Source organism: Pipistrellus hanaki (assembly GCF_964339955.1).
Source record: "Pipistrellus hanaki genome assembly, chromosome: 5".
Taxonomy (NCBI): domain Eukaryota; kingdom Metazoa; phylum Chordata; class Mammalia; order Chiroptera; family Vespertilionidae; genus Pipistrellus; species Pipistrellus hanaki.
The window spans coordinates 22,004,765-22,025,791 of NC_140507.1; the positions used below are offsets into that span (position 1 = coordinate 22,004,765).

The following is a 21,027-nucleotide window of genomic DNA, read 5'->3' on the forward strand; positions in this document are numbered from 1 at the left end:
TAATAATACTGTGCTTATATAGGACTATGTCTTATTCTTAGACACAAAATAGTTTAACCTGTAGTAATAATACTGTTATTAGTGGCAGTAAAGAAAAGTTAAAATCAGGATAGAAAAATGCTCACCATATAATTAAAGCAGAAAAATATTGTCAGGTTGGCCCATAGCCAGTCATTAAAATTAAAATTAAATATTGAAAATCTAACTATAATAACAAAAAAATTAAATCTCATCAAATTCTTCATCCAAACTTTTTTTTTTTTAAGAGAAGGGGAAAGAAAGGTATCAACCTATACTGAAGGTAAATGCTTGCACTTAATCTTTTAAGGTTTATGACTATACTTTGTTAAGGTCCTAACATATGCTTGTATAATCATAAACATTAAAAATGGTCAAATAATTTAAGATTTTATGTTGTCAATCATTACAGCTCTCAACGATACAAAATAGGCTCTTAAATGATCAGTTCTTCGAGGGCAAGGCACCACGTCATTTCACATTTCTACTAGAGAGCCGATGCATGAAATTTGTGCATGGGTAGGGTTCCTAGGTCTGGCCAGCAATCAGGGCCAATCTGTGGGGCAACTGCAGGGGAGATGGGGGTGGGGGGACCGCTGGCAACAGCCTTGGCTGGCCTGGGGCCTGCGGGCTGGGGGCAGCTCCTGCATTGAGCATCTGCTCCCTGGTGGTCAGTACACATCATAGTGACCAATCGTTCCTCCAGTCCTTCCACTGTTCTATCAATTTGCTTATTAGGCTTTTATTATATAGGATGCCTATAACTAGAACAATGCCCAGTATTCAGCTAAACAGACTCAAGTCCTACAAAAAAGCTATTAAATTCCATTAGTATTCTTTTTATTTAAAAATACTTTCTGATTGTAGCTTTAAAATAAATTTTGGAGACAAAAGTTATTCAACCGAAACCGGTTTGGCTCAGTGGTAGAGCATCGGTCTGAGGACTGAAGGGTCCCAGGTTCAATTCCGGTCAAGGGCATGTACCTTGGTTGCGGGCACATCCCCAGTAGGGGGTGTGCAGGAGGCAGCTGGTCGATGTTTCTCTCTCATCGACGTTTCTAACTCTCTATCCCTCTCTCTTCCTCTCTGTAAAAAAATCAATAAAATATATTATAAAAAAAAAAGTTATTCAAATAAATTTATTTGAGGTGACTGTATAGGACCCTTAGTATGTAAATACTTTTAGACTTCAGTGAGGAAAGGAATGCTATATCCAACTCCTGCATAACTCTTAGCATCAGAAAGCATTCAAGGTGCTCTCACCTCTTGGATTTGCATCCATATCTCCAGATGTTAGGCCAATCAGGTTTGGGCGCTGTGTCTGTGTTCTTGAAAAGAACTGTCTGTACTGAGATCTACCAGAACTGGTAATACTAGGAGCTTCTGGGTTATAACCATCTGGTTCATATGTATCTGAGGAAAAATAAAACAACAAAACACACAACAAATCAGAGCGCATTTAAATAATCTCCTTTACTATAAAATAATTGCCAAAAATAAATTTTCTTCAATGAATATGTCAATCCATATATATTTCTCTTTGAATATATATTTCTCTTTGAATTACAGTATATAGACACAACTATTAGAAGGGAAAGAAATAAAAGTGCTTTGCCACAAAAGCGCTTCATCACAAAACAGACACACAAATCTGTTCTTTTACAAAAATTTTTGAAAAAATGTTTTTATTGATTTTGAGAGAGAAAAAGGGAAAGTGATAGTGAGGTAGAAACATTGGAGAAACATCATCAATCAGCTGCCTCTTGCATACCCCCTACTGGGGACTGAGCCCGCAACCCGGGCATGTGACTTCACCAAGAATTGAACCAGTGAGCCACACCAACTGGGCTCATTCTTAATTACTGATATATTTCCAGATTCATTTAACTAGGCATTTTTATCCTATATATTAACCACCTTATTCAAACTTCAATGCACATTTTTAAGAGAAATTTTCACATATATGGAACACCATATATAAAAGACTATATGAGTTTCCTCTGTTACTATGTACTCTTTTAATTAGCAGGAGAAAAAAACAGATTAATTAGATTATCTGCACTTTAAACTAGCGAGAGATAATAGCTGGCTTCATACATAATGCAAATTTCAAATGTTTCATTTCAAAAAGCTAATAAATAAGATAAATTTTATATTTATCAATGTAAACATTATCTTACTACCACCCACCCCATCAATGACACTTTTATCATGTCCTTTTTGTTTTCTCTACAACTAAAATATTAATTTTTTAAATTCTTATGCTAAATAACTCTTTTGTTGGTGTTAATACTAACTGTGTTGGTATCCAAATGATATATATATCCTCTTCATCCTACATGAAATGAAAGGATTGAGTGAAGATGGTGATTTTTGCAATTGTGATTTAGAAGTCCTTGTGTCTCTTTTTTTATTTTCCTTAACAAAAGTATACTTTATGTCATTCATATTAAATTTCAGCTACAAGATCTTGATTGACCAATCAGTTCTATGATTCAGAGCATAAGATCATCAAATTAAGATAAAAATAGTTTTCAATGCCCTGGCTGGTTTGGCTCAGTGGATAGAGCATGGACTGAAGGGTCCCAGGTTCGATTTCCAGTCAGGGCACGTGCCTGGGTTGCGGGCTCGATCCCCAGTAGGGGATGTGCAGGAGGCAGCCGATCCATGATTCTCTCTAACCATTGATGTTTCTATCTCTCTCCCTCTCTGAAATCAATAAAAATATTTTTTTAAAAAGAAAAGAAACTTTAAAAAAAGTTTTCAGTTACCACTTAGTTCTCTTAACAGTACATTTATAGGTAAGGCTACATAAATTTTTTTAAAAAGTACATAATCAAATGACCTTGTTCTATAATTCCTGGGAATACACATAACTCAAGAAACTTAAGAGTCCTTTATAATGAACTAAATAAAGACAAGGTGAGAAATTAAAAACTTCATGAGACACCCACAAAGCATTCCATAAGTCTTCAAAATATACATGAAATAGGAGAAAGGTTTTCAAAAAATTACTACATTATACAGCAAGTCCATACAACAAGGCGGGTGGTGGGGGGAAGAGGGGAGAACAGGTTTGTCCACAATCAGCAAGAAACCAAATGTTTTTATTTTGTTTTAAAGAAAAATTAACCTAGTTTTCCTTGTAATGTATAACTGACTTAGAAAAGATACAAATATATATTCTCTTCCTATCTATCAGATTACAAACTAGTTTAAGGAACAAGCATGACTTTTGTTACCGAAGCAATGAAAGTAAATACAGAAGACAACAGAGATGACAGACACACAGGAGGCCTAATCATCTTGCAGCCACTAGGGACAAACCAAAGAACAGGGGGAAAACAACAACAACAAAAAAACAACACAAAACTACCTAAAAGTTTTAATGGGAATTTGTGACAACAGATCAGATGCCAGGTCATCTCACAAACCGGCTAGCTTATGGTACAAAAGAGCATACAGGTGGATGGCCATCTGTAGCAAAGCTTACCTGGGACCAGAGGGGTGGGGCTGGAGACTGAGGTATGGTACCCAATGGAGGATCCCATGAGGTTTCGAGGTGGCACCAAACGAGCTGCCAACAGAGGAGGTGGTGTCCCCAACTGAAGTCGCTCAGATGCAGCAGCACCATGTTCACGAGAGTACATGGGCTGTCCTATAGAGGAAAGAATAGGAGGGCAACTGGATTCGAGTCACAAGCTTCTCTTAGGTAATGATGTACTTTGCGAGACTCAAGCCAAGAACAGAGAAATACACCAACAAAAATAGTATTCGAGAAAGAGGTTACTGAGATTCTTTCTAACTCAAGAAACAGACATGCAAACTGGTTAGGATGCATTGAGGTATAAAGAAAAGGTAAGAATTAGGTAGTATAAGGGCATAATCTTCATCTTTTATAAGCTTAAGTAGAATAACTATGTGCTAATTTTACCCAAAACTGATCAAGCATATCAAGTTATTAGACAAAGAAACCCTGAGCTATTATGCACATAGTTTTGTATCCAATGAGACATGTGGTTATAAAGGCTGTCACATTCATTAAAAAACAAAAACAAATACACTCCTCCTCAAACTCACATAATTTCAGGTTGGCACAAGATATACTCCCATTATCATGGAGCAGGAAAAAAACACCACAATAATAATAGAACTTAAAAATATGAAAGAAAAAAAAAGAAAGAAAGAAAAAGAAACACACCACCACAAGCATAACCTCACAGAGAATAAGAAATGCTCAAAAGAAAAAATTAAGATAGTGCAAATTTGTGATCCCATGAGCAGGTGGATAACAAATATAGAGTAAGGGAAAAAAGGACAAACCCCCAGATAAACAGGCAAGCCACTACATATGATATTATCTCAATATTAAGAACCACTTTATGAAAGAAGCACATTTAGAATATATGTGTGTGTGTGTGTGTGTGTGTGTGTGTGTGCGCGCGCGCGCAAGAATTTCAGACACAGTGAAACCAAATTTTGTAGAACAAGATGAAAAAAAACAAGGTATTGAGGAATAAAACCTCCCTTTGGTTGGTCATTTAATAGTATCTTTTTCACAGACTGTCACATATAAGACCTATTTCTAAGACTTAGTAATTTATATCTAAAGTCAGGCACTCACTATGTGACATAAGACAAAGTGAATTTAGAATTTTTTAAAACACCTGATGAAATGACCTTAAAACTTGTAAAATTCCAAAAGATTTTTAATAAACCTTAATAGGACAAACCACCAAGCAACCACTTGATTTCATAGTAAATGCAGAAGAGAAATGGATGTTCTAAACTTTATTACCTTTTCTTCCCATGTATGGAACAAAAGAGGAAGTGACACAAATATACTGTATAACTGACTACACATTGTGTGCTCAGCCCCACTCCCTTTAAAATTTACATTAGAAATGGATCAGCTAGAAGGGATCAATGGGGGAAAAATGCAATACTTTCAACAATAAACTTTTTTTAAAAAAAGAAAAGTGTTGATCTATTACAATTCAACATATCCTAAATGATCTAAAAATAGTTGAGAAGAACCTACTGCAGACAATTTTTTGAAGAATGAAGTAGTGTGCTAAAGAGAAAAAAACAAGAGTAAAAAAAGAAGTACAAATCCCAGTCATGTGATTAGTTCAGATTTATGATACAGCATTCAATGTAAAAAGCAGTTTTAATTAGTAACTACCTCAAAGTAAATTGGAAACTAAAAGGCTAGTTTGCAGAATGTCTTTTTTTTTGACAAGGAACATGTGTTCAAACACTTCAGAAAGACAGTTATTTATTCAGATAAAACCTAATTTTCTTCAACATATTTGAACATATTTTGAAGTCTCGACTATTTCAAAAATAAACAGGTCTTTTAATAAAAGGCTGATTCTAGGTCTGAGCAGACAATTTATAAGATGAGCCTGGTGGTGCACCTTGGTATACCTTATCCTTAGAGAAGTTGGCTATCAAACACTAGCACGTCAAAAACAAAACAACCTAACCTGCAGAAGCCACTGGTCAAAGATGAAATTTGGACATTGAAAAGGGCTGTAAGGAGTGAAACAAAGCAAATGCTAAAAATCCATGAGCTCATTATGATATTTTAAAAAATACAGTGGTCCCCTTTGGAAGATACTAGGAAACCAATTCATTATTCTAAAACTGGTAAATGAAATTAAACAAGCATTTATCCCATCTTTCCTATAAAAATTACATTTCAAGTGAATAAAATAACTAAAACTGCCAAGTTTTACTTTGTAGAATGCTAGCCAATAAATGTATAAGAAATTATATAATTACTAGAGGCATGATGCATGAAATTCATGCAAGGGGGAGGGGGAGTGTCCCTCAGCCCACCTGCACCCTTCCAATCTGGGATCTCTCTCTCAATCCAGGACCACTGGCTCTTAACTGCTCGCCTGCCTGCCTTCCTGATTGCCCCTAACCATTCCTGCCTGCCATCCTGAGTACCCACTAACCACTCCACTGCCAGCCTGATTGATGCCTAACTGCTACCCTGCCAGCCTGATTGCCCCTAACTGACCTATCTGCCCCTAACTGCCCTCCCCTGCAGATCTGGTCCCTCCCAACTGCTCTCCCCTGCTGGCCTGGTCACCCCCTAACTGTCCTCCCCTGTAGGCCTGGTCGCCCCCAACTTTTCTCCTGTCAGCCCGGTCACCCCTAACTGTCTTCCCCTGCAGGCCTAATCGCCCCCAACTGCTTTCCCTTGCAGCCTGGTCCCTCCCAACTGCCCTTCCCTGCTAGCCTGATTGCCCACAACTACCCTCCCCTGCCGGCCATCTTTGGCCACATGGGGGTAGCCACCTTGTGTGTTGGAGTGATGGTCAATTTGCATATTACCACTTTATTATATAGGATATTATATAGGAGAATATGACACTTTTACAACCCCTAAAGAAACAACAGATCTAAGCAATAATCACAATGGTCGCCAAAACCATGAGCAACTGTTAAAATGGATGCATCAGGATGAAAACACCCATTTATAATACAATGATGAATATCTATAACACAGAAACAAGACAATGTGGTATTATGAATACAATGATGTACTGCAGTAGGAAGTATAACCCCTTCAAAAAAATATTCATGTCCCAAAAAGAAAAAGCCAAACCTAATTAAATCTCTAGATCTAACCTCCAATTTTCAAGAAATAGAGGGGATAAAGGAATGTTTTAAATGATACCAAGAGATGCACTGGACCAAGTCCAGATGTAAAACAAAATTCTGCAGGACAAATGATTTGTTTCTTCAACAAATAAATATCATGGAGGTGGGTGGGGAATACTGGAAAATTTGTTACAGTTTTTAAGGACTTAAGAAACATATCACCTATATATAATGTGTAACCTTGTTTGAATCCAACTTCATCAGTTGTAAAAGGACATTTTGATACAACTAAGAAGTATGAACACTGACTGGCATGTATGACAAAGGATAAGTGTTATAAAATTTTTAGGGAGTGTGATAAAGTATTATGATTGTGTGTGTTTAATCCTTATCTTTTAGAGAAAATTAAATTTTTACGGGTGAAATGTTATGTTTGGGGCTTATTCCATAAAATCAAGTCAGGGGTGAATTATAGATGAAACAGGATTAAACACATGTTGATAAACAATGAAGCTGGTAAATGAGGACATGAAGACTACTATAGAATATTTGTTCTCTTGTGCATAATTGAAATTTTTCCATAATAAAAAATTTTTAGCCTTGACCGGTTTGGTTCAGTGGATAGAGGGTCAGCCTGCAGATTGAAGGGGTCCCAGATTCAATTCCAGGCAAGGGCATGTACCGTAGTTATGGCCACATCCCCAGAAGGGGCTGTGCAGAAGGCAGCTGATCGATGTTTCTTTTTCATCGATGTTTCTAACTTTCTATCCCTCTCCCTTGCTCTCTGTAAAAAATCAATAAAGGTTACAATAATGGTGAAGATGAGTCATTCACAATTTATATGCATTCAATTTGATTTTTAATCAGTGCAGAGTATGATTGGATAATTTCAAACTTCAAACATGCCAAGTTCACCTTTCTATCTTAAATTGTTTATATCTTACATGCCTGATAGCAACATTTTCACATTATTATTAACTTTACTGAGTTGATACTCTTTATTCAAATTCAAATTTTAGCTATTCTTTGAAGTTTTCTTGATTTTCTCTTTTGGAGTATTCACAGGGGGAAAAAGTCCCAAGATAAGGTTTTTGGTGGTTTTTTTTTCATATATTTTTCATTGATTTAAGAAAGAAAGGGAGAGGAAGAGATAGAAACATCAATGATGAGAAAAAATGACTGATTGTCTGCCTCCTGCACGCCTCCTACTGGGGATCAAATCTGCAACCAGGGTATGTGCCCTGACAGGAAATCGAACTGTAACCTCCTGGTTCATAGGTCAAAACACAACCACTGAGCCACTGTGGCTGGGCCCAAGATAAGTTTCAAACTAAAGCCTAACTAAAAAATATATAAAGCTATACCTTCCAATTATTGGCCATATTTATCATGTGTTTTCTCTATTAGCAAATCCACGGCTCCTGGCACACCTTCTGAAGCTCCAGGGCTTACACCATGTCTGGTGAGTAGGAGCTCAGTAAAGAGTCATTTAAAGAGATGAAAGCTTATTTATTAAAAGTATCCCAATGACAATTATTGCTTTGGATGAGAATCTCTATGTTGAAATGGGCAAAATGACAACTAATGCAACACAAATCCAAGAAAGACACAAGGGGAGAAAAACTCTAGACAATACACAATGATTCTGGTACAGACTGCACCTCTCTAACCATCAAAATCCATGATTCTGCATAGAGAAATAAGATACCACTCACAGAATTAAAGGAGAAATCTTGTGTTTAGGAATATAGTGTTTGAATAATTTTACATTGTTGATAATAGGAAATTTATTTTCAGAAAGATAGTCTATGTAAATTCATTTGAAGATGGACAATTGCCTTTTAGCTTAAGAACCAGACTCTGAAATCCAGGATGCTATATTCTATACGAGAAGCCCAGTACACAGATTTGTGCACTGGTGGGGCCCCTTGGCCTGGCCTGCAGGGACTGGGCCAAAACCAGCTCTCCAACACCCCGTGAGGGGTCCCAGATTGCAAGAGGGTGGTTCTTGGGTGACATACCCCGGAATCTGACTCCCTCTTCAATGGTTCCGAGTGTGTCATCTGAGAACCACAGCTTCCAAGTTACGGCAGCTCAGCAGCTCCTACACTGAGTCTGCCATTTGGTGGTCAGTACGCGTCATAGCTACTGGTCAGAGTGTATGCACCCTGGTGGTCATTGCGTGTCATAGCTACCAGCCGATTGGCCAGTTGCTTATTCATATATATATATATATATATATATATATATATATATATATATATATGAGAGAGAGAGAGAGAGAGAGAGAGGCCCAATGCATGACATTTGTGCACTTTGGGGGTCCCTCAGCCTAGCCTGCACGCTCGCAGTGCAGGAGCTCATGCCCAACTGATGGCTTAGGCCCACTCTGCTCTAGGCCATCAGTTGGACATCCTTTGCACTGCCACAGAAGTGGGGGAGGCTCCCACCATCACCGCTGTGCTTGCCAGCCATGAGCCCGGCTTCTAGCTTCTCCTGTACTGAGTGCCCCCTGGTGGTCAGTGTGCGTCACAGCTGTACTGAGTGCCCCCTGGTGGTCAGTGTGCGTCACAGCAACTGGTCATTCTGCCAATCGATTTGCATATTAACCTTTTATTATATAGGATAGAGGCCCAGGGCATGAATTCATGAACGGGTGGGTCCTTTGGGGTAGCCTGTGGGGATAGGGCCGAAACCCATAGTCCAACACCACCTGCATCTCCTACATGTCACTCCCGCTTATCCGGACTCCACTGCATCTGCCACGGGCTCACACCCAATCAGTCCTGATTGGGAGAGGTTTACACCGCCACAACACTCACCATCTGTGAGCCCTGCATCTGGCACCCTCCCAAGTGGAATGGCCTGTGGGATTGGGCCGAAACCGGCTCTCTAACATCCCCAAGGGGTTCCGGATTGTAAGAGGGCACAGGTCAGGCCAAGGGACTCCACTGGTGCATGATCAGGGCCAGGGAGGGGTCCAGGGCATGTCCAGCCTATCTTGCTCAGTCTCAATCTGCCGGACCACAGCAGCAAGCTAATCTACTGGTTGGAGCGACTACCCCTGGTGGTCAGTGCATGTCATAGCGAGTAGTTGAGTGGCCTTAGCATATCATTAGCATATTACACTTTGATTGGCTTAACAGTTGACCAGTCACCAGGTGACTGGACATTTAACATATTAGGCTTTTATTATATTGGATAGATAGATAACTTTTCCACATACCTAGTTCAAGGAGCTTAGTTAGCAGTTATAAAAACTAAAGGCCCGAGCTGAAACTGGTTTGGCTCAATGGATAGAGCGTCGGCTTGGGGACTGAAGGGCCCTGGGTTCGATTCCGGTCAAAGGCATGTAACTCAGTTGCGGGCATATCCCCAGTAGGGGGTGTGCAAGAGGCAGCAGATCGATGACTCTTTCTCATCGATGTTTCTAACTCTATCTCTCTCCCTTCCTCTCTGTACAAAATCAATAAAATATATTTTTTAAAAAAACTAAAGGCCCGATAAATGAAATTAGTGCAAGAGTAAGCCTTCCTTCCCCCAGCTGCTGGCACCGGCTTCCCTCTGGCACCCAGGACCTGGGCTTTCCTCACAGCCCTGGCTTCATCCGGAAGGATGTCTGGTATAATTAGCATATTATGCTTTCATTATTATAGCTTATAGATTCTACTCTGTCTTCTTCAAAGAAGGGGGGAAAAAAACAGACCAAATTTAGGATAGTAAAGAATTAATTTAAAAGTGATCCTGTGAAAACCAAAATAATAGATACTAAGTTGATGACTTCAAATTTGGGTAAAATGTTTATATACTTCAGAGGACATAGTTGATTTTTTAAAATATGTTTTTAAAATGTTTTTATCGATTTTTAGAGAGGGGGAGGGAGTGGGAGAAAAAAACATCCATAGGCTGCCTCCTGCAGGCCTCCTACTGGGGATCGAGCTCACAACCAGGGCATGAGCCTTGACCTCGAACTGAACCAGTGACTTTTCAGTGCATGGGACGATGCTCAGCAAACCGAGCCATACTGGCCAGAGCAATAGTTGATTTCAATAGGTGTATGAATTGCTGTCTTTCCAGACAATTCCAATAATACAGCATTTCTCATTATTTAAGTCCTTTTCAGAGTATCTGACACTTTAGAAAAACAAAATTACAAAGGTTTTTTTCTAAAATGGAACCATCTAACATTAACATATCCTACCTCATTTTACAGTGGGTTAATTTATTTTCTTTTAACATTCGATTTTCCTCTTTCAAAACAACTGATAATTACAGACTACATGAAGGTTCCATTTTTGGCAGAATTAGTGCCTTTGTCACTTGTGTTTCTGAATCATCCTTTTCCTTTAGTTTTAATACACTGTAACTGGTTTTGAGTTTTGTTGTTTTTACTTATTTCTTTCCATTATATTTTTTGCTTCCTAAAAGAAAAATTGTTTCTTTCTTTCTTTTAAAAAAATATATACTTCTATTGATTTCAGAGAGGAAAGGAGAGAGAAAGAGAGGTAGAAACATCAATGATGAGCGAGAACCATTTATTGGCTGCCTCCTATATACCCCATTCTGGGAATCAAGCCCACAACCCAGGCATGTATCCTGACCGGAATCAAACCTTATCCTCTTGGTTTATTGGTCAATGCTCAACCACTGAGCCACGCAGACCAGGCAAATCATTTATTAATCAATATATTCTCAGTATGTAGCTAGCATTAAGCATAATCCTATTTTTACCTCAAAAAAGTCCAGATTTTATTTTTCTGTTTACTTTGGGTCCCTATTGACATAATTTTCACAACTAAATACTGTTTGTTACGCTGTTTTTCATTTATACTATTTTCTCTGCTGTGACTTTTCATGGTAATTTTTATGATAATAAAATATCCATAATTTAAACTTTCTCAATTTGCTAAGCTTTGAGCATAGTTCAAGTTCTTTATTACAATGCAAACACACATATATACCTTTTTACTACATTTGAACTGAAGCAAACACTAATTTTTTGAAATTATTGATTACAGTATTTATAAAAATAAACTTGAATTAATTCACAAAGGCAATTTTATTAAAAGACAAAAATGATTTTTAAATCAACTGAATAGAAAGACATTTAAAAAGTATGACTGAAAAGTAATATTACACTAAAAAAAATTTTTTTGTTTTGTTAATCCTCACCTGAGGATATTTTTTCCATTGCTTTTCAGAGAGTGAAAAGGAGAGAGGGGAGGGGAAGAGAGAAAGAGAAACATTGATGTAAGAGACAGATCAACTGGTTGCTTCCCATACACAAAATTAAAATCCAGCTATATAACATACCCACATAGTAAACTACCCTGAAAATACAAATACAATTTTATATAGCACAATCCATAAAAATACAAATTAATTGAATTTTAAAAAGTATAACACTGATATGAAAAAAAAAATTGGCTTCTATTTACTGAGCAATTTTAAAAAGGCGAAAGATTTATGCGGTCTGAAGAGAAACCAGAGCATACTGAGCAATTTTAAATCAAACAATTTTTACTTACGTTCTGATACTGTATAAAGGAGGTTCTGGGGTAAAGGAGGAGGTAGTCTTGCTCCCACTGGTGCAAGATTGGGCACTGCACTTGACCCAGGCTGGTCACGGTTATTTATTAAGCTTGACTGTGTTATGGGTGGTCCTATGGATAACAAAAAGTAAAAATCACAGCATTAATATTTCCTAACTAATAAAAATACTCACTATAGCCCTAGCTGGTCTGGCTCAGTAAAAAGAGCGTCAGCCTGCGGACTGAAGGGTCCTAGGTTCGACTCTAGTCAAAGGCACATGCCTGGGTTGTGGGCTTGATCCCAGTAAGGGGTGTGCAGGAGGCAGCCGATTAATGATTCCCTCTCAACATTGATGTTTCTATCTCTCTCTCTCTCACCTCTCCCTTCCTCTCTGATACCAATAAAAATATATTAGGAAGGAAGGAAGGAAGGAAGGAAGGAAGGAAGGAAGGAAGGAAGGAAGGAAGGAAGGAAGGAAGGAAGGAGGGAAGGAAGGAAGGAAGGAGGGAAGGAAGGAAGGAAATCAGCTGCCTCTTGCATGCCCTCTATTGGGGATTGAGCCTGTGCCTTGATTGGGAATCAAATCATGGCCTCCCGGTTCATAGGTTAATGTTCAACCACTGAGCCACACCAGCCAGGCAGTATATAGTTCTTTCAACTTTTCTGTTTCCTTAAATTTGTTCTAGCACATTATTGGGGGGAAATGACAGTCTTGAATTTAACTTTTAAAAAGTTCAGGGAGATAACTTTTGAGAATTTCTATACATAAAGATGCTATCTTACCTGGGAATAGCATCAAGTTGAACTATACAAGTATACCATTTATGTGACAGTAAATATTCACAAATGCTGAATTAAAAGGACCATATTACTTTTTGTTTTTAAATCTTCATTATTGAAAGTATTGCATCTCTCCCTCCCCCCCACCCCCACATATCCCTTCTAGCCCACCGCCACCCCACCTCACTATTGTCTGTGGGCATAGGTTATGCATAGATGCATACAAGTTCTTTTGTTGATCTGTTCCACCTACCCACCCACCCCTACCTTCCCTCTCCATATTTTTATTGACCAAATCTATGCATTAAATGTTTCAAAACCTTTAGCAATTTGAATGAAATATGTTCTATAAAGAACATAGCTGCAGAAAAACTAGGTGAGGGATATACAGAATCATGCTAAAGTATTTTTGCAACTTCTATTATAATTTCAAAAATACAAGGTAGCCCTGGCCAGTGTGGCTCAGTTGGTTGGAGCATCGTACCATACAAAGGAAAAAAAAAGGTTATGGGTTCAATAGCAATGTTAAATGTCATCAAGTATATATTTTCTTATACACTTGCATACATGTAAACTACTCCATTATCTTTTCAATTATACTAGAAAAGTTAAGTCTTATTTCTGTTTCTAATAAATTAGCAATTGCTAAGGTTTTTTAGATGATCATTCTCAAACATTTCTTAATATTAATTTTGGTAGATGTGATAATAGAACATTATTTGCTTATTAAAAAAAAAACAAACAAACAGTCCTTTCAGTGAAGAGATTCATACTGACATATATACTGGTAAAATGATATAACACTTGACATTTACTCCAGCAACAACTAAGAAGCCAAAAGAAATGTGGGGGGAAAGGGAGAGATGAAGCAAAAAGAGATGAATATTGATAATCCACTGAAATAGGATTAACAGTGCATATGGAACATATATTATTCTACCTCTGTGTATATTTGAAATTTTCCATAATAAAATGTTTTTGAAATTATTTCAAGATTCTTGAAGAAATTTTCGTTAAAGACAAGGAAATTTCATTATACTGACATGTTCTTTTTTTTTTTTTTTTTAAAGAGGAGGAAGAGAGAGAAAAACATCGATGTGAGACAAAAGACATTGACCAGTAGTCTTCCTTACACACCCCAACAAGAGACTAAATCCAGAACCTACATATGTGCCCTGACCAAAAATGGAACCTGAGATTTTGCAATACATAGGACAACACTCCAACCAACTAAGCCACACCAGCCAGGGCTATTGGTGTGTTATTTTTTCTGACATCTTCAAAACACTGGCTTTCTTTTTTTTCTTTTTTTAATATATTTTATTGATTTTGTACAGAGAGGAAGGGAGAGAGATAGAGAGTTAGAAACATCGATGAGAGAGAGTCATCGATCAGCTGCCTCTTGCATACCCCCTACTGGGGATATGCCCGCAACCAAGGTACATGCCCTTGACAGGAATCGAACCCGGGACCTTTCAGTCCCCAAGCCGACGCTCTATCCATTGAGCCAAACCGGTCTCAGCCAAAACACTGGCTTTCTTAAGATGCTATCAACTAGCAAGATTTTCACTTCAGATAAATATAGGCCACTACTGATATTTACAGTTAGAGGTGCTACAAATAATGCAATGCAACAATAGATGAAAAAAAAGAAAACAGCATTTTAATTATAAGAATATATCCTAAATTCTATAATTCACTTTTTAAAAACTATCTTTTTTTAAAAATATATATTTTATTGATTTTTTACAGAGAGGAAGAGAGAGAGATAGAGAGCTAGAAACAACGATGAGAGGGAAACATCAATCAACTGCCTCCTGCACACCCCCCATTGGAGATGTGCCCGCAACCAAGGTACATGCCCTTGACCGGAATCGAACCCGGGACCTTTCAGCCTGCAGGCCAACGCCCTATCCACTGAGCCAAACCTGTTTCGGCCAAAAACTTTAAATGTAGTGTCACATTAGCCAAAAGGGATGGATTTGAAATACAATTCTGCAATAAACAGTCAATGAACATATACTTACTTGGTATGGGAAGCACAACAGAAGGTGGAGGCTGGCCATGTCCTTGGGGAACAGGAAGTCTCATATTGTGGCCAGGACCTGGACCTGGGCCTGGGCCTGGGCCTGGACCAGGGCCAGGACCAGGGCCTGGGCCTGGCATTGGAGGCATTAACATGCCAGGAGGTGGTGGAGGAGGAAGCCCAGGAGGAGGTGGAGGGAAAGGAATCATGCTTGGCAGAGCAACTTCATCAACAACCAGGGGATCATTTCCATGATCAAACTGACAAAGGTCACCAAGTACACAAAATCCTCTTTCTGTAAAAAGAAAAAAAGAATCTTATGATGATCTACCTAGAATTCAGGAAAAAAAAACAAGTCCCTGAAACACTCATCAATCTGATTTATAAAGTGTTTTTTCTCTAAGGAGTCTAAATTCTTCGTAAGTGTGGTTCTGTTAATCATCCTATATCTCCCAAGGTCAGGGCAAGTGTACTCTGCTTTCTACACGATAACACTATGATTTGTTGAGTCAGCAAACAGAGTCAAGAAAAGGCTACTGGCCACCATTAATGCATTTGCTATGAAATTTTCACAATAAAAATTTGGATTTGTTGTTGCTGTTATTAATCCTTACACGGATATTTTTTCCATTGATTGTGAGAAAGTTATAACTCCTAGTGTTTTTCAAGTTAGTGTTTGAAGTAACAAGTACAACAAAAGACAAAGGGTCAAATTTGAACATCCTGTTAATAGGAGCCAAAACTACTAAATCAAACAAATAAATAAGCATATGCCAGAAGAGATTCACCTTCTTCATCCCTTTTAATAAAATCTGAACTACAATGAAAAGATATACAATATGAGCAACATCTGCTTTACTAGTATTTTTGGGTACAGCATAAAGAGAGAATTTTTACCATCATAATCTCTGCATCGCCTCTTTGGTGGTGGGTTTCGACCAAAAGAATTGGAAGAGCTATGATTGTTATAGTAATTAGACCAACTCTCTGTGGTGTTTTCAGAGTGGTGCGCAGGTGCAATCACAGTAACAGTGCTGGGAATAGACTGGGCCCCAGAGGAATACTGCTCCGAAGAGTTTGGAGGCGGTGCGGACACAGGCACATATGAACTCTCCAAGTCATTCCTTTCACTCTTAAACTTGGATCTTTCCCTGTGCTCTGCTTTAGAAACAAAAGTAAAAATAAAAAATAAGATCAGACATTTATTCTTTAAAAGCATGGGTATTTTCACTTAAAAATTAGGAAAGGAGAATAATAAAGTAAATTTACTGAGCTATTGGTATTTAAAAGTGTTTTCATTACTACTATACCCTAAAAGCAGGAACATCAACGATGTGACATTATTTTGACCAATAACTTATGTAAAACTATCTTTTATATCATCAATACCAATACATAATGAAGACAGGCCAGCTTCTCTGCTGATATTTAATAAAAATGCTATTCAAGAATTGATTTCCAAAATGACATCCAAGGAGATCAGTGGCTAGGATCCCAATAATATACTTAATTTTTTTTTTTTAATTTTATAAACTCTAGGCAACCTTAAAGCAAATCAATTCTTTTTGGAGAGAAGAAGGGGAAGAGGGCAGGGGCCAGCAATCCTTTTCCTCCAGTGATAGCTTTATTGATTAAAGGACATTTGTTTCAATTATACAAGATGACTTAAATCTAGAAATGCACATAACTATAATACATTTATGAATAATGTCTTTTGAGTCACACTCCTTTGACACTATCCCAAGAAAAGAGCCCTATCTTTTTAACAAAATCAATATTAAATTTTTGGAGACAATTACAGATTTTACACTCACAGACATAACAAAGGTACATTTGCCTTTAAGAGAAGTTCGGGTACTCTAGTGATATAGGAAGATAAGCAACTGTGAAGTCTTTAGGAAGAAGCCTCTACTCACCAACATTCCTATTTGGATCCCGGTCTTTGCTGCGCCCCCTACTTCGGCTCCGACTTCGACTCAGGCCTCGGCTCTTACTCCGGCTTTTACTCCTGCCTCTTCTCCAATCATACTTCTCACGGTACAATTCATTCCGCTCAAAGTACCTATCGTAGTCTCTCCACTTGCCATCTTCTCTTTTCTTCTCACGTGTCCTATAATACACAGATATAAAAGCCATATGTAGATACAGAAACTAAGTGGTATGAAATGTCCTCTTTGATGCATCAAAATTCATAATACAAATGCTTTTTTAGAAAGCTGTAAGACCACTACAAATTTCTCTAGTCCACTATATAAAAAGAAACTGCATTCCCTCAAGAACACTGGGTGGGGAGAAGTAAAAAAAATAAAAAATAAAAAAAAAAGAGGTGAACCCAAAGTATGGGGAGGGGTGGAAGGAAAAAAAACACAGATATTTAAAACTAGAAAAGAAAAAAGGCTCAAAACAAAGTTTTCCTAAACAAATTTTTTGTTTGATAGGCTGATGACTCAAAATATAAAATGCACTAATTTTAATATAAAATGCTGTGGATGATTTTAATATTAAGCACCCCTAACCAAATGGAACATTTCATTATTATTCTCTAAGGAGACTGCTCCCACCCCTGAGCTCTTGGGGAAAGCATATAATGATGCTTGTTTATAAAAGGAAGACAAAGACAAAAAAAGAGAATGGAAGGAAGAAAGGTAACTTTCCCTTTAATCAGCTGAGAGAGAGAGAGAGATGGGTCAGTTCATATTTAAAAAATCTCTTTAATGCCATTGTAATGTAATTGCAGTGAGTTATCAATATCCTCCTAATTAAAAATATATACAAACCTTCGTTCACTCGATTCTGAACGAGTCTTCTGGGGACTAGGATATTTCTTTTTTCTGCCATCTCGTTCTTCCTCTGCTGGCTCCTGAAATACCTATATGAAAACACTCATTAGAAACAAGAACAGGCCTACAAAATACAAAACACATTCACCTGATGACAATCTTACTGGCACAAAGAGGGCACAAATAAATACAGTGGAATACTAAGGTCACATCATACCCAAAAAAGTTCGGAAACAGAAATAAAAAGATGCTGAAATTACATTACCAGCAATATGTTAATTTTTAAGTGTTAATTTAAGGTAGAAAATAGCAGTGTAGAAGGAAAACAAAAATCCATTCTTTAAATTCAAACAGCAGAAATAGCAAATCTCTATTTCTAAGCATTGTATAGTAAAATGATTTGTGTTTTCCTAATTATAATTCATTTAAGGAGAACTTTAGGTATATTTCATAGAAAAGGTTACAGGAACAAAAAGTTAATGAATGCTATAAAAATGGCAGCCACAATATGGCAACTATATGGTACTGGCAAGAACACTGTATAATCATTAGATTAGGTTTAAAAATCATCCTACCAATTCACAGGAAATACAGATGATATATTATTCCACTGGGATGCAATCAACAAAGTTATACTCTACCAAGTACAAAAGAAAATATCTTTCTATTTCCATTACTTGAAAAAACATACCAAGAGCCTCTTTTAAAGATTTTATGAGACAATTCGCCAAGACCGGTTTGGCTCAATGGATAGAGTGTTGGCTTGGGGACTGAAGGGTCCCAGGTTCGATTCCGGTCAAGGGCATGTACCTTGGTTGAGGGCATATCCCCGGTAGGGGGTGTGCAAGAGGCAGCTGATCGATGATTCTCTCTCATCGATGTTTCTAACTCTCTATCTCTCTCCCTTCCTCTCTGTACAAAATCAATAAAATATATTTAAAAAAATAAAAAATAAAAAATAAAAATAATAAAGATTTTATGAGACAATTAAAGGGCATAAGCCAAAAATGTAAAAAGCATAGTAATCTCAATGGATCTTAAAGAAGTATTTTATTTTGTTTTCTTTTAATGTTGAATCATCCTAGCATTTAAAAATATATCAGAAATGACAACTAAATGCAATATGTGATCCTTAGAATGATCCTGTAATGAAGAGGAAAAAACACAAGCTACAATAAAAGGACATTGTTGGTTCACTGACAAAACTGGAATACAGACAGTAGATTCCAGTATTTTATTGATGTTAAATTTACTGACATTAATAATGGTACTATAGCTAGTTAAGAAAATACCTTTATTCTTATAAAATATACACTATTATTTAGAGGTCAAGGGTCATAATATACCTGACTTAATCCCAAATATTCAGAAGAAAATAATTCTGAGTCTATATAAAGAGAGCAAGTGAGGCAAACTTTCAACAGATGAATCTAGGTAAATGGTATATGGGTGTTTGTGGTACTATACTTATAATTTTCATATGTTTAAAATTATTCTCAAATAAAAATTTCATTATATAATTATTAATAAAAACAGAAGTTGGAAAACATTTCTGTATAATAACCAATACTTATGTGCCAGGCATTGGACTAGGATGTGTGCGCACACATAAAATCTCATTTAATCCTCAAAGAGATAAGTATATACTACTATGATCATCATTTTGCTGATATGCAAATGAGCAGCTAAGTAGCTTTGTTTAAAGCTACTACTTTAACTCATGCAGCTTGATTTTAAAACTTATATTCTTATCGTAAAACTGTTATCTATACATAAAAAGAATCACAAGTGAACTTTGTAAAATTTCTTCCTTGATTCAATTCAAACCATCTATAATCACGTTTTATATCTCAATATTGTGTAAACATTATTCCTTTTCTTTCCTATGAATGACATTTACGATTATATTATTTAAAAGTTGTGTGGTTAAAAGAGGGAATATTTTCTCTATTTATGTGAAAATGTATAACCTAATGAGTTCTCTTGAGGTTTCATTAGTAATTTTCCTTTAATTAAGCCTCGATATTTAATGAAGTTTTATTTTTCTAAAAATCACTGAATAAGATTTCTCTGAATTCCTCAATATTACTAAAATATTTCTTGGATCTCTAAACAAGCTATCTGAAATTCTTCCAATACTTTAAGTTCGAGGAACTAAGAAGCCCTGAAAAAGACTGCACCATGCCCAAACCCCACAAATTTCTACCACTTCTAAAGAGATCAACTTCCAACTAAGAATAATACTGGTAACGGGGCATAAGATGCCCCCAAAACAAGAGAAAACTCTGCATTACCTCTTCTTTAATTTCTTCTTTTTCTTGGACTAATGATTTTGGCTCAGGCTTAACTGGTTCCAAAGGCGGAAGGTAGTTCTTAGTATAGAGGCTTTCAAATAGTTTATCCACAAAACCTGAAGTTTCTAAGGAAGATAAATAATATATGTTATATAAACAGAAACCAAAAATCTGACAACACATTCTATTGTCAAATCTGAGGTAAATGGGACATCTCATATACTGTTGTTGGGACTTAAAATAAGTCTAACCTTTTTTGGGAGAGAATTCTACTTTCTAGGCTTTTATATGTTTGCACATGTAAAAAAAAAAAAAAAAAAGACATATATACAAGATTATTTGAGTACAATATAATAAACGACTGGAAACAATCCGAATCTCTGTGAATAAGAAACTAGTTAAACAAATTATATGGCAGACATACAACAGAATGCAGAACAAATATAAAAAGAATGAGTACTGATAATCAGATCTCAAAGTTACAATAAACATTTATATGTTTATATTTGCATAAAAACTGATGAAAGAACACAAAAAATGTGTACTGGAGGTGGGAAGAGAGCAGATGAACAGGTAAGACTTTTCACAGTATACCTTTATATTGTTGGATTAAATATACTGCCTACTCAAAAATTAAATTTAAAATATTTTATATCAGTTGAAAAAATAAATGGTGGCATGAAAATTTTATGAAAGTATCTTTTTGTATTTTACTTAAAGGCAGCTCTAGTTGAAACTTTTTCAAACTGAGAGAATGAAATCAATGTATTAAAAACATAAATGTCAAAATACTTGTTATTCAAATCAAATTTCTTGAATCAAATAACTGTCAGTGATCCTATCCTAAGGAAAAAGAGTGTATGAAAAGTACAACAGCCCAGCCGGTGTGGCTCTGTGGTTGAGCATCGACTTATGAACCAGGAGGTTATGGTTCAATTCCTGGTCAGAACACATGCCTGGGTTGTGGGCTTGATTCCTG

At 36.8% G+C, this 21,027-nt stretch overlaps 1 protein-coding gene across 4 annotated transcripts in view; it reads right to left on the reverse strand.

Annotated features, from left to right (window-relative positions):
• The window catches only part of RBM27 (RNA binding motif protein 27), a 63,694-nt gene that overhangs the window by 27,510 nt on the left and 15,157 nt on the right, over positions 1–21,027 (reverse strand). The window contains exons 3-10 of one of the 4 annotated variants that reach the window (XM_084883160.1): positions 20,049–20,173; positions 17,752–17,843; positions 16,891–17,084; positions 15,872–16,132; positions 14,976–15,269; positions 12,165–12,299; positions 3,512–3,676; positions 1,282–1,431 (exon numbers count right to left, since the gene is read on the reverse strand). In XM_084883160.1, coding sequence (XP_084739286.1) covers positions 1,282–1,431; positions 3,512–3,676; positions 12,165–12,299; positions 14,976–15,269; positions 15,872–16,132; positions 16,891–17,084; positions 17,752–17,843; positions 20,049–20,173 — 1,416 coding nt within the window. Of the gene's footprint in view, positions 1–1,281; positions 1,432–3,511; positions 3,677–12,164; positions 12,300–14,975; positions 15,270–15,871; positions 16,136–16,890; positions 17,085–17,751; positions 17,844–20,048; positions 20,174–21,027 lie in introns of all 4 variants that reach the window. The other 3 variants (XM_084883159.1, XM_084883162.1, XM_084883161.1) reach the window with 3 other exon arrangements.